This window comes from Talpa europaea (assembly GCF_964194135.1).
Source record: "Talpa europaea genome assembly, chromosome: 12".
In the NCBI taxonomy this organism is placed as follows: domain Eukaryota; kingdom Metazoa; phylum Chordata; class Mammalia; order Eulipotyphla; family Talpidae; genus Talpa; species Talpa europaea.
This window is the reverse complement of record NC_140079.1, coordinates 24,125,465-24,137,481: the sequence shown is the minus strand read 5'-3', so window position 1 is coordinate 24,137,481 and position 12,017 is coordinate 24,125,465. Positions and strand designations below refer to the sequence as shown.

General features: G+C 44.5%; 1 protein-coding gene across 1 annotated transcript; it reads right to left on the bottom strand.

Moving 5' to 3' along the window:
• Positions 1–3,944: 3,944 nt before the first annotated feature.
• TBRG1 (transforming growth factor beta regulator 1) lies at positions 3,945–11,075 on the bottom strand (the record flags this gene model as incomplete). The annotated part of the gene is made up of 9 exons (XM_084249676.1): positions 3,945–4,090; positions 4,733–4,875; positions 5,287–5,397; positions 5,659–5,756; positions 6,850–6,996; positions 7,279–7,415; positions 7,990–8,222; positions 8,839–8,909; positions 10,926–11,075. 9 exons carry the CDS (start codon positions 11,073–11,075, stop codon positions 3,945–3,947), a joined length of 1,236 nt encoding a protein of 411 aa, XP_084105802.1.
• Positions 11,076–12,017: the final 942 nt, after the last annotated feature.

The window sequence follows — 12,017 nt, the reverse complement described above, 5'->3', positions numbered from 1 at the left end:
TTGCAGAATATCTCAGACATAGTGGGGATCCTTCATATTTGGGCATTTAGGAATTTAAATGATGAAAACTTCTGTTTTTAAAGGAAATGAAAGAAAGGTCTCTTTGGACAACTGGCTTACAAATTGTTATTTCTGTATTCTGAGATGAGTCAGGGCTGGCAGGTAAGTGCAGTGCTGGCATTTTGTCCCCTCATTAGGCCAGGACTGGGCTAATTATGAATTGCAAATGAATTGAAGCTAAATGGCGTTCATTTCCGTCATAATTGGGAGTGCAATGTCTGATACTTTTGTTCCCTTACATCCAGAATTGTGGAAACTCAGAGTTGGAAGAGATTTCAAGGCCAAAAAGGCCAACTAGTATTTATGTGTACTTTATAAAATCTGCCAGTTAAGTTTCCATTCTTAACTTCCCAAGTTCTTCCTGTGGTGGAATCATATCCTTCTGTTACACTGCAGTCTTTTGTTTGTGCTGTTGTGCTCTAAACCAGACAATTCCATTCCTCTAATTTAAATAATAATGGGAAAGTTTAAACCAGGAGCACATTACAGGCATTTTGGAAGGTGCAAAGAGACTGCATGACTGGGTGAAGAGAAAGGGTGAGGGGCTGGTGGCTGGTGAAGACACCCAGGCTAGCAGTGACAGGAGTATGTGAGTCACAGGCTTAGAAAACCATGACAATAGAGGGCACTGAGAAGCAAACAGGTCCTTAGAGTTTATGATAAATCTCAGGCTCTTTAAAGTTAAGAGGTTTAAAGGATAATCCAGAAGGAAGAAAAGAGTGGGGCAGAGCTCAGAAAATTAATCTGGATGGGACAAATGTGAAAGGGATTCTGTCTACTAAGAATCATCATGTGGCTTATTGATTGATTAGAAATGGCTAGTGGCACTTAATAATTGTGTGTTGTCTATTTGAAGCTGGAAATCATTAGTGATGTGTATACATTTATATCTGGTCAAAACTGGGTTAGGAATGGGGCTTGCAAACTGTGCTTTGAAGCATGAGAAAGAAGTAAGACTTATCTATAGGTAGCTTCCCTTCCTTTACTGTGGATAAGAGAGTAAAATAGGAAGGCATCATTCTCCACATTTGTCTGCCACCCGTCCTGGTGTAGCTCCAAACAGCAGGAAGAACTGTCATTGCCAGAATTTTATTTAGTAAAAAGTTAAAACAACTGTGCTGGCTGCAAGGAACTTTGGCTCCTCTCCTACTTGGACTGCTGATATGTCTGGTCTAATGGGATCATGAATTCAGTAAAAGACTCCTGTGCATCCCCCTGAACCCGATACACATAAACCCATATTGCGTGTTCCCTTTTACCCCAGGAAGCTAGTGGGCAGTGTGAAAAACTAAGTTTAGAGTAGTGGACACATAGATCAAAAGCCACGTGACATTTATTTTTTTGTGAAACTTTTTTTTTTTTTAAAGATTTATTTATTTATTGATACAAGCACTGGGTACACTGTGGGAGGGTGAGAGAATTCACCAGAGCCAGAGCAGGGAACAGAACAGGCAGACTGACTAAGTACACTGCTGAGGGGAGCAGCGGGCGGCAGGAGAGGTCTGTTGCACCATGTGGGACCCTCCCCCGGTGGCCGGGGAGCAGCTGGGGATTGAACTGGTACTGCAGAGGCAGCAGGCAGCTTGCAACCCAGCGCTCAACCACTGCGCCACCGGGGAGGCCCACGTGACATTTATTTTTAATGACTGAATACAACATTCTATGGGAATTCAGTTTATTTCCCAAATGAATACAACTTTTTACTGTTGGAAAAATGAAATTTATTTCGTCAAAGACTTGGACACTTAAACAAAAATATAAGCAAGTAGAAATCAGCTCCAAATTGATCATTTAGAGAAAAACAATTATTTTGGGAACATATACTTGGTTTGTATTCATGGCAATTTTGTAACCTGTGTCTTTTGACTTATTCTAGAAAAGTACTTTTCCTTATGAAAATTGAAGATAAATTCATGGTTGGTTTGTGGGAACCCCATAACTTTAGTTAACTTGTCATCAGTGGATGTTTTTCTCCCAATTTTTTACTGTTAAATAAATCAATATGGTATTAACTCTTACGTGCAAACATCCCATCATACTTATTACTTTGGAGCCCTTAATGTGGCATAACAAGCTTAAGGATGTTTAAAATTTTCATCCCTGTATCATAACCCTCCCAAAGGGTTAAACAGCTTACATTCCCACCAAGGTACAGTCCCAATTTTTCTCTCCACATTGAAACTGGATGTTGTCAAAAAAAAAAAAAAAAAATCCAAAGATGAAAACATCTTTTAAGTATATGGAACAGTGTTTTTCAGGACAATGATCCATAGTAAAAATAATTATCCCACGTATCCTCATACGTGTGAATTTGTGACACACACATACATGCATATATACACACATTACATTTAAAACCAAAATGTCAACCTTTTGACATGTCATGCATTCTAATGTATTCTAATTGTTTTCATTTTAAAAGATGTAGGTCTTTATTTCCTGTTTAATAACCAATGGGTTGAGAGCTATAGTTTGAAACACACTGTATGAAAGCTACAAAGTAAATACTCTTCTTAAACAGTCCACTTATTAAAAAAATTCAAATGTCTTAAAATAAAGCTCTCTTCTATTATGTTTTAATCAGGCTATAATAGAATACTTGCTATATGATAAAAGCAGCATGTATCATTTCCGTGTTAAGTGCAAATATGTTCAGGCAATTTATGCAGAGGAAAAAAAAGGCAAAAATAACCCATTAAAATATAAACAGCTTTGAGTAATCTGCTTCCCATTTGATTTGCTATTATTCAAATTTTATTAATGACTTTTTACACCTCAAAAGTATACAAACTTGTAAGACTCTTAAGAGTCATCAAATTAATACTAGTGATTTTAGTTTCTGATACTTGATAGTGGCCCGTGTGGAGTGCCTCCAATGCTGCCTCTGATTCCCTCCACCCTCTGGCCAGATTTTTCTTCTAAAAGGCTCATCCTGTTTGTGCTGTCACTCTGCAGTCATGGATTGGGGCACATTTACATCCAGCTCTCACTACTCCTTCCCTGTTCCTCTACTTCTTGGGTTCTTCGATGCCTTTCTATTCCAGCCAGCTCTGGCACCTGGCTGGATGGGGAGTGTGGAGTTGAATGGGCTGACCAGGTGCTGTGGTAAACCTCTGCCTTGATGTCATAAGCGGTTGATGTTATATTCAGTTGCATAGGAGGAGGAGTTCATTTCTTTAACACGACTAATAAAATGACGGGGTGGGTCTGAGGATGGGAACCATCCCCAATAATGTTTTATCTAAATTTGTGTTATGCGGTTTCAGTGTATTTAGCTAACGGTATATTCTCCAATGAGGAGCCACAAAAGGAATGTAGAATGGTTTAAAGAGGACTTTTATCCCCTTGAAGGATGTGTGAAATGTGAAGACAAAGAGGGCTTTGTACTGGACTCTCCAGCCTGGGGATGAGCAGGATTTGATTTTCATGATACTGACATGAAGGTAAAGTCGCAGCCTGGGTTGCAGGGGTGGGTCTTTAATAGTCATTGAGTGAGGATCAGAATCAAGGGTAGAAGGTGGTCAGAATCTTAGTCCCCCCTTCGTGGGCCGGCAGTCATCTCACTCTGGTTTAGAGGAGACGTTAAGTGTACTCTACCTCAGGCAGAGCTAAGCAAAAAAAAAAAAAAAAGATATCCTGATTACAACAAGATGAAAATAAGCAGACTTGTCAAGAGAAATTTATTACTAAAAATAAAGCAGCTGAAGTTTTCCCCAGGGAAAACTGTCACCAAGGGAACCTCCATGACAAAATGTATTAATTAATATCTTCTTCACTCCTGAACGGCTGCAGGCACTCCTGTGCCTTCTTCCACATACCCTAAGTTTTATTTTAAGTTAAAATGGATCACGATGAAAATGATGTGGTATCTGTTCCATTCTTGTTCAGTCCGAGGACTGAGTTGGGCTACATTGTGACGGAGACTTCAAGTGCTGTAGGTGAGTGTCTACCAAGGGTTCGTGTGTCAGGAACATGGTTTGGTAAGACGACACAAAGGGTGTAGGCTGAAGCTCTGGGAGGTCCAAGGATCCTGGAGAAAAAAATGCCTTAAATTCCATTGTTGCCTGGGAATCTCAGGAGACTGGCTTGATCAGACAAATCTCCTTAATATCCTTGCATCTGTGAGCCCAATTTTGCCCTTGTTTGGTAAGAGAGGACAGGTATTTTCTTTTACAATGAAGAAAACTGGCTGCAACAGATTAAGTGACTTGCCTGGGGTTCAAGAATATATTAGGCAGAGTAAGATTTTAACTCTGTTTTTTTTTTTTTCATTTCTAGTCCAGAGCTCTCACTATATGACCCCAATGTCCTGATCACTCCAACCATTTCTGGGAAGGAATTCATGGGGCCATGACCTGCTCCCCCTTACTGCATTTGAAATGTTAGCCCTGCATAGTAACTCTCCCCAGGAGTTCTGCTTATGTCTTATTTAGGTTAGAAAATGAGAAGCCCCAGTTTTTTACTGGCCCTGCCTTACTATGGTTGCAGCCACTCCCTGTGACTTCTGGAAGGATGGCTGGAGAGCTACGAAGGGCAGATCCTCCTGACTCCATGGTGGGAGCAGAGAAGGCTCTATTACACTGTAGATATTTGGGGTACTGAGGTATGAATAAAGAGTGGGGTAGCCTCAAAGTGCTCAGTTTTCAAACCAGAAAGGTAAAATTAAAGCTACCTTGCAGAATGGGATCATTATGATCTTCCTCATAGGTCTCTTTCTGAAAGGCTTCAAAATTTATAGTTGCATCATTCTCTGGCAGTCCTGGGGGTAACTGCCCATCTCCAGGTTTGCACACATCAAATTTCACCCACTGGTAACTGCAGGATCAAAAAGAATCATTATCTAGAGCTATCAGCCATAATAACCCATTCTTATTCCAAAGAAATCTGATTTTTTTAGATCTCACCCATTATTTAAAAAAATACATTAACAAAAACAACCTAAAGAAAAAAGACCTTTTTTAATGACAACTCAGTTTACAGGATTTCTCAACCCTTCTGCTGTCACGGTACACAGAGAAGACAAAAATTATCGTACAGTGGGGGTACTGGCTCCTCCTCACCTATCCAGAGGGCCAAGCAGAGCAATTCTGAGGCATGCAGTGGAGGAGCAAGCATGTGGGGCGCACACAGACAGTTCAGCATGGGCAAAGCAGTAACTGCCAGTTCAGGACCCTGGCTAACAGATCACAGAGCTTCTCTGGAGGGAATGGATCTGATCACACTTACTTGATGCATTTTCGAGCTCCTGGACAACTCTGGATCAGGTTGTGGATGGTTGGATGAGAAAACCCAAAAAAGTCAGCTCCAGATGGAAGCAGGTTGGGCATTAATTTCCCCCTAAACAGGAGAGGGAGAATTTTAGTGTGAGAGCTGAGAGGGAGATGAGATGGATTTAGAAATGAAATGTGGGCATGAGCACATAACACACAGAACAGCTTTCTTGACTTGGATCCTCTGGAGATGCTAGCTGCTGAGACAGCCAAAGAATGCGGGACCGCTTTCTAAGAAGTAAGGGCTCTCCATTAGGTGAGAGAGAAAAGGTCTCACTGTACCAGAAGTGATCTTTTAAGCTTTTCTTCAAGTCCTTGGTCAACTTACATTGTCGTACTTATGGTCTTGAGCAATTCTGCGTGACAGGCATCTGCAGAAGTACTGACAATGGCATTCTGGGGGTCATCTTCAGGAACGATTTCAAACTGAGAAAGAGAAAGGAGCAATCAGATCAATCTCTCCTTTTTTTTTTTTTTTTTTTTTTAAGATTTATTTATTTATACAAGAGCTGGGGTACAAGCCAGAGGCATGGGAGGGTGAGAGGATTCACCAGAGACAGAGCGGGGAGCAGAAAGGCGACTGAAAGCACTGCTGAGGGGAGCAGTGGGCAAGACAGGAGATGTCTGCTGTGCCATGTGGGTATCTCCCTGGCCGGCCGGTAAGCGAACCTGCGCTGCAGAGGCTACGGACAGCTTCACAGCATTGCGCTCAAACCACTGTGCCACTGGGGAGGCCAATCTTTAAGGAGGCAGGAGTGGAGAAAGCATTAGAGAAAAGTCACACTATTCCTATAACTCCTTCTCCACTCTGGAACTTGAAGCTGCTATGTGCCACACTAGGAGATGGGTACAATTTCTGAAAGCACTATTAAAAATTCAAGCAAATCCAAAAGAAAACAGCAAGTCCTTTGCTTTGATACTTTATAAAGTAGGTACTGTATAATTACCCTTTGGATAACTCCAAGATGCAGAAAAGTAACTGACCTTATGTCACACCTCAGCTAACAAGTGATTAAACTGGGTTGTCTTAATTCTCAGACTGATGATGCCCTTTGCCCCGAACCATGCTGCTTCTGCTTTGGATACAATGACCAGGTGAGGCCTGATCATATCCCTTACGTGTAAAGTGCAAGCCCACACACAGGGAAGATTGGTTTGCTATTTGGGGTTAAGATCAAAATGGAGGTAGCAAAGAAACTGCATGTTGGTTTCTGAGACTCTTCAGGACCTGGGAGACCAGTATCCTAGTCTTAAACCTTTATTCATCCTTCCCACTACCATAATTCAAGGCAGTTTTTCCCCCAGCCATCACCTTCACCTCTGATTGTTAGGGAAAAAAGACCATTTTCACCATAAAACTTGGCCAGAAAGAGGTAGAGGCAAAGTAAGGAACCTTGGATCAGAAGCTGAGCAAAGCGTAACTTGTGTAGCTAATACTACATATGTATTAAGTGCCTGTTACAGGTTCTCAATTTAAAAAAATAAAGAAGAAAAACAGTGGTTCTTAGTAGAGTGGTACCTGAGGCTGCATACCACCATCCTTGATCTGACAGGTATAGAGACACTTCTGGTCTGGGCACTTCATGCTGGCGTATACTCGAGTACTGCAGTAGCCCACAGGATAGATGGCACTCTCATCATGGAAGCCAGGTCGGTCGGTGATGATCTGTAAAAGATTCCCCCCACCTGTGGTTGAAGACACTGGCGAATTTAGAACTGGGCATCTTTAGAACCACGTTGGGGCTGCAAAGAGTGACTCAATTTGTACATAGAGAGCACAGGCTGTGTAGCAGAACAAATCTGACCTGGTTTCCTAGGGATCAGAGATTTTCTGGGGTTGGTTTGGATCAGCAAAGGGCTGCTGCTAATGGGAACAGGGAGGGAAGGCTCAACCCCATTATGCCCATATTTCTGATTCTCCTCTCTGAGTATCGCTGGTCTCACTCACCTCCCCCAGGCTATAAACTGTTAGACCCCCCAGTCCGATGGGGAACACAGGCCGTCCTGAGGGATCCAGGGCAATGGGCTGAACCAGCTTGCGAGCACCTCCCTCCATTTTCTTTTTCTTGGTTGTTTTCTTCAGAACTGAAACGCAAATCTGGGGTCACCCACTTTAAGCCCCTCTCAAAGCTGAGGGAAAGGGAAAAATGTACCCATGAAAGCGAAGAGTAATAAGCCCATCTTGGTTCTACACTCACTGAATGGGCACATGGGACTTTGCCCCAAAGCCCGAGTATCTTTCTAACCCACCCACCTGGCAGTGACCAATTCAGTATCAGTGTTTAAGACTTAAGTCTTACATCTTTTTAAAGGCTTCTTACTTCCTTTACAAAATCAGAAATTTCCCAAGTCAAAAGTGCTCAAAAGGCCACCTAGCCCATTTCCCTGCCTCCAAGAAAGACTGAAGGCAACCCAGAAAATTAGAGATAGGGAAGAACGGGGAGGGTTAGCTTGTTCCCTTCCATTTAACCAGGTCTAAGTAGAACTGCTCCATCCTAAGTGGCTCGAGAATGCTTTCTTTTCAAGGGCTTTTAGAGCTACTTAAGGACTGGATTAAGTGTAAGCCAACCTGTGGCCATGAGTGTATACTAGTTAGTACGAGGTCTTTGTTATTAGTTATTCAGTCACTGGAGCAACTGACAGCCTCTCCCCAATGTACCTTCCAGTTTGTTGTTTTCTTTGCCTTTTTCCTTTTTCTCCTTCTTGGATTTCTTCCCAAATGGTTCCTCAGCCCCAGTGCTGGGCCCAGAAATGGATCCAGCTCCCTGTATAGTTCCCACAGAGCTGGCCACACCATAAGTCAGGGGCAAACTGGAGCTGTGGGAAGGAGCTGTGGCCTGTACTTCCCCTTCTGTTAGAGCCTGAAGCTGGAGAAGCTTCTTTAGCAAGTACCTGAGGTCAGGAAGGAGAGAGAGCACAGGTATGAACTTATTTTTATCTCAGTTCAGTATTTTACAGCATTTTACTCAAGTACTGGGAAAAGCCAGAACTATAAAGGTCACTAAACTCACAAAAATAAGGTTCCTCTCGGACCCTGGGAATAACTAAGCTCCAAAGGATAATACCTCAAGAGATGAAGGATAAGGACTGAAGCCTATCTCCGGTCTGGGGTTCCTATATCTTAATGTTGGAACGTGAAGGGCAGACACGTAGTATATGACTATATACCCGCTATGTTTTCCAGAGTAGTATGTACTGCATGAATATTTGTAGACTTGGAGGCTAATGTTTTATACCTTGACTTTTATAATTGGGGAGTTCTAGTAAGATTACCTATTAAATGTGGCAAGAGGACTTTTTCTGAAAGATGAATAGGGGGGCTGTTTTATCACCATCGTCCAAAATGACTTTGGTGAATAGGAACCAATACCAGAGGTTGTGCATTTACTTGATCAATAACCGATGGGCTTTACCATGCATGAAAGTCCCACTGGATAAAATTCCCAGGGAGCAGCACCATTATCAGTTACCAAAAACGTCATCTGAACACAAAACGAAGCCAGCTCACCTTCTTTCTTCTTTTGCTTTGAGAAATTTTTCCTCAAGACGAGCGATTTCATCACAAATAGCAGCATTTTCCTTTAAGAAAAATTTTTAACATAATCACATAAAATGAACGAAAGATCTAAGTATTGTGCTGGAAGAGGTACTCTATTTCAAACCAAAGAAGTCTGTGTTGCTGGGTGAGAAGGAAGAACTAGTCTACTTTGCAGACAAAACATAAAAAATATAGAGTCCATTCCACTATGGTCAGGGCAGTTACATAATTTATAGAAATCAGGGTACCTTTGAAAGAAAGGGGATGCCACTAATGATCATGCTAGAATAATACAGCTATGTGACGGTTTCCTAGGTGAACTAAGGGGAACTGCCAACCTAATTAGGAGTTTTTCCCACAGAAAAGGATACCCTGCTTCAATCCAAAAATGCTTATATTCAATGTTTATAAATAGGAAAAATGTCCATTCCCAAGTGCCTTGGCTCTTGGAGCACTTATAAGACCAACTTAAGCCAAAGGATCCCATGCACTGTGGACCTTTTTTTTTTTTAAAGATTTATTTTTTATTTATTTATACAAGCATTGGGTACAGTCAGAAGCGCGGGAGGGTGAGAGAATTCACCAGAGCCAGAGCGGGGAGCAGAGCAGGCAGAAGGACTGAAGTACACTGCTGAGGGGAGCAGCGGGCGGCAGGAGAGGTCTGCGCGCCATGTGGGACCCTCCTCCGGTGGCCGGGGAACAGCCGGGGATCAAACCGGTGCGGTAGAGGCTGCGGGCAGCTTTGCAACCCCGCGCTCAACCGCTGCGCCACCGGGGAGGCCCATGCACTGTGGACCTTTAAGAGAAAAGCTGGAAAAAAATCAACTCTGGTGTGTAATCTTCAACTTTACTTATGTTATTTCAAGCATCGTCTCTCTTTACTGATGACCCAATCTCCCAAGCAACAATCAACCTGAAAGGAATGTTCCAATCTGTTCTATAGGTAGGATCTCAATCTCTCAATGTTCGAACAATAGCTTTTTTCACAAGACCTTCATGCTCTTGATGGAACCAACATCAGCCTAATAAGGTAGGCTCCAACAGTGGACTGTGGTGATGCACTGAAGGAAATTCTATGGGGACTACACCTGAGAAGGGGAGGGGGAGCATATATTGTCTAAAAATGAACAATGATGTAAAAAATAAATAAAAAATAAGGTAGGCTCCAAACTTTAGGTACCTTTGACATGTGGGGGAATAAAAGAAAGGTAACGGTTAGATAACAAATCCTCTTAATTCCACTTTCCTTATTTCCAAGGATGCAGTGGGTGTTAAACTCAATGTTTTTGGAATGAAAAATTTCCTTATACTTCCACCAAAACCGTGAGATGTGCAAGCTTTTGACAGAGAGGAAATCTGTGCATTCAGGTGCGGGAGTATATGGAGGGCTCCACTGCCTGTTTCCAAGCACTGAGGCAAGCTTGAGCAGGCCAGAATAAGGTAACACAAAGTTGTGACTGGCAAAACAGTTCATTCATTTAACAAACCCGTTGCCTCTACAATAAAAGAATGGCATTAGACTTGGGAGACTCAAAGGAGATTAGAAGGGGGCAAATTATTGAAAGCTTCACGTGCTTATTTCGGGAAGGGGCCAGTAAAGGGTATGCCGAGCTTGGGAAAACAGCTCTGAAGAGGAAGAAAGAATCTAGTATCAGGCTCAGGACCTCTGAGCAGGAGTCAGGCCTGACCCAGTGCCCTTGAGCAAGTCATCTCTCTGGGATTCTGTGCTGTCATTTTATAAACAGTGCTGCTTTCTCAAGGTTATCTCAACAAATCAAACGCCCTACCAGAGAGTTCGTGTTAATTACAATGACGACAATTTATTGGCACCCCTAGGTACCAAGCGGGTTACCTCTCTCCTTTCACCTTCACAATCCTGCATTGTCACTTACACGTAAGGATTACAGAAATCGCGTCATTTGCCCACAAGGAGGAATGGATACACTATCTTAACACTGTCACTCGGGGGGGGGGGCACAGTTTGGGGGGTGGGGGTGAGATTTCGCGAGTGAGGAGAGCGTCCAGGCAGAGAGGGGCTGGGCGACGGTCAGACTCACAAACACCGTGGCCTTGGCCGCCTTGCGCAGCCGCAGGTACTTGAGCCGGTACTTCTCGTTCTGGCTCTTCTTCGGGAGCTTTTTCATCCTGGCCTTGCCGGCCTGCGGCGGGGCCCGCGGGGAGGAGGCGAGGCCGCCCAGCAGGCTCATGGTCCGGCCCCGCTCCCGGGGCTGCAGGGCGCGGCCGGCATCGGCTCTGAGCCGCTGAGCGGGCGGGACCCCGGCTGCGTTTGGCCTGCGCCGGCCTTTAGGTGCCCACCCGTTCAGAACGTCCCCGGGGCGGCAGCGGGGCCAGGGAGCTCGTAACCGAAGCCGGCGGCCGGCGTCTCCCGGCACTTCCGCGTGTGCTCGGAAGTCAGCCCTGCCCGGAAGTTGCGCAACGAGGCGGCCGCGTGTAACTTCCGGGGTTGCGGGCGTGGGGTGGATTCCTCCGGGCCGAGGGGTGACCGCCTGGAGGGAAGGGCGGGCGGGAGGCTAGTCGTGGTCGGCGAGAGGGGGGTGGAGGATTAGGGGGTGGGGGGGAAGTTAGGGGGTGGGGGGCTGGAAGGTGGGGGGCTGGAGGGTGGGGGGAGGGGGTGGGGGGTCCGGAGCGGCCCTGGGACCCCGAGTCTTGTGCTGGGCTAGCAGGGCTGTGCTGAGCGTGGGACTCCAGCGAGCGAAACTTGAGCGCGAGGTCCATGCACGCGCCCTCCTGCCCACTGTGTTTCCACCCCAGTTTTTCCTCCAGGCGCAGACTGGCCTTCCCGACTTGGCACGCACCTGAGCTCAAGTGCTCCACTGCTCGCCTCCTTCTGCAGCCAGTTTGCATAAATGTTTCTTCAGGCCTGTTATGCAATCGTCCCGAGACAAAAATGTGAATGACAGAAAGGCGTCCATCCCCCCACCCCGGGTTAGAATTTAGTAGGAAGGTGGAAGAGTTAGCAAGGAATTTAGAGCATTTTAGCACTGTGGAAGCACTCAGTAAATGTTTGCCTAATGATTGCAAGAGGAAGTTTGTATACCTGTGTTTGTGTAGTTCTAACTGTAGTTAAGGCTTATCTAAAATCGAGTAAAGATACACGGTCTTTAGGATGCAGTATTGATAAATGCTCT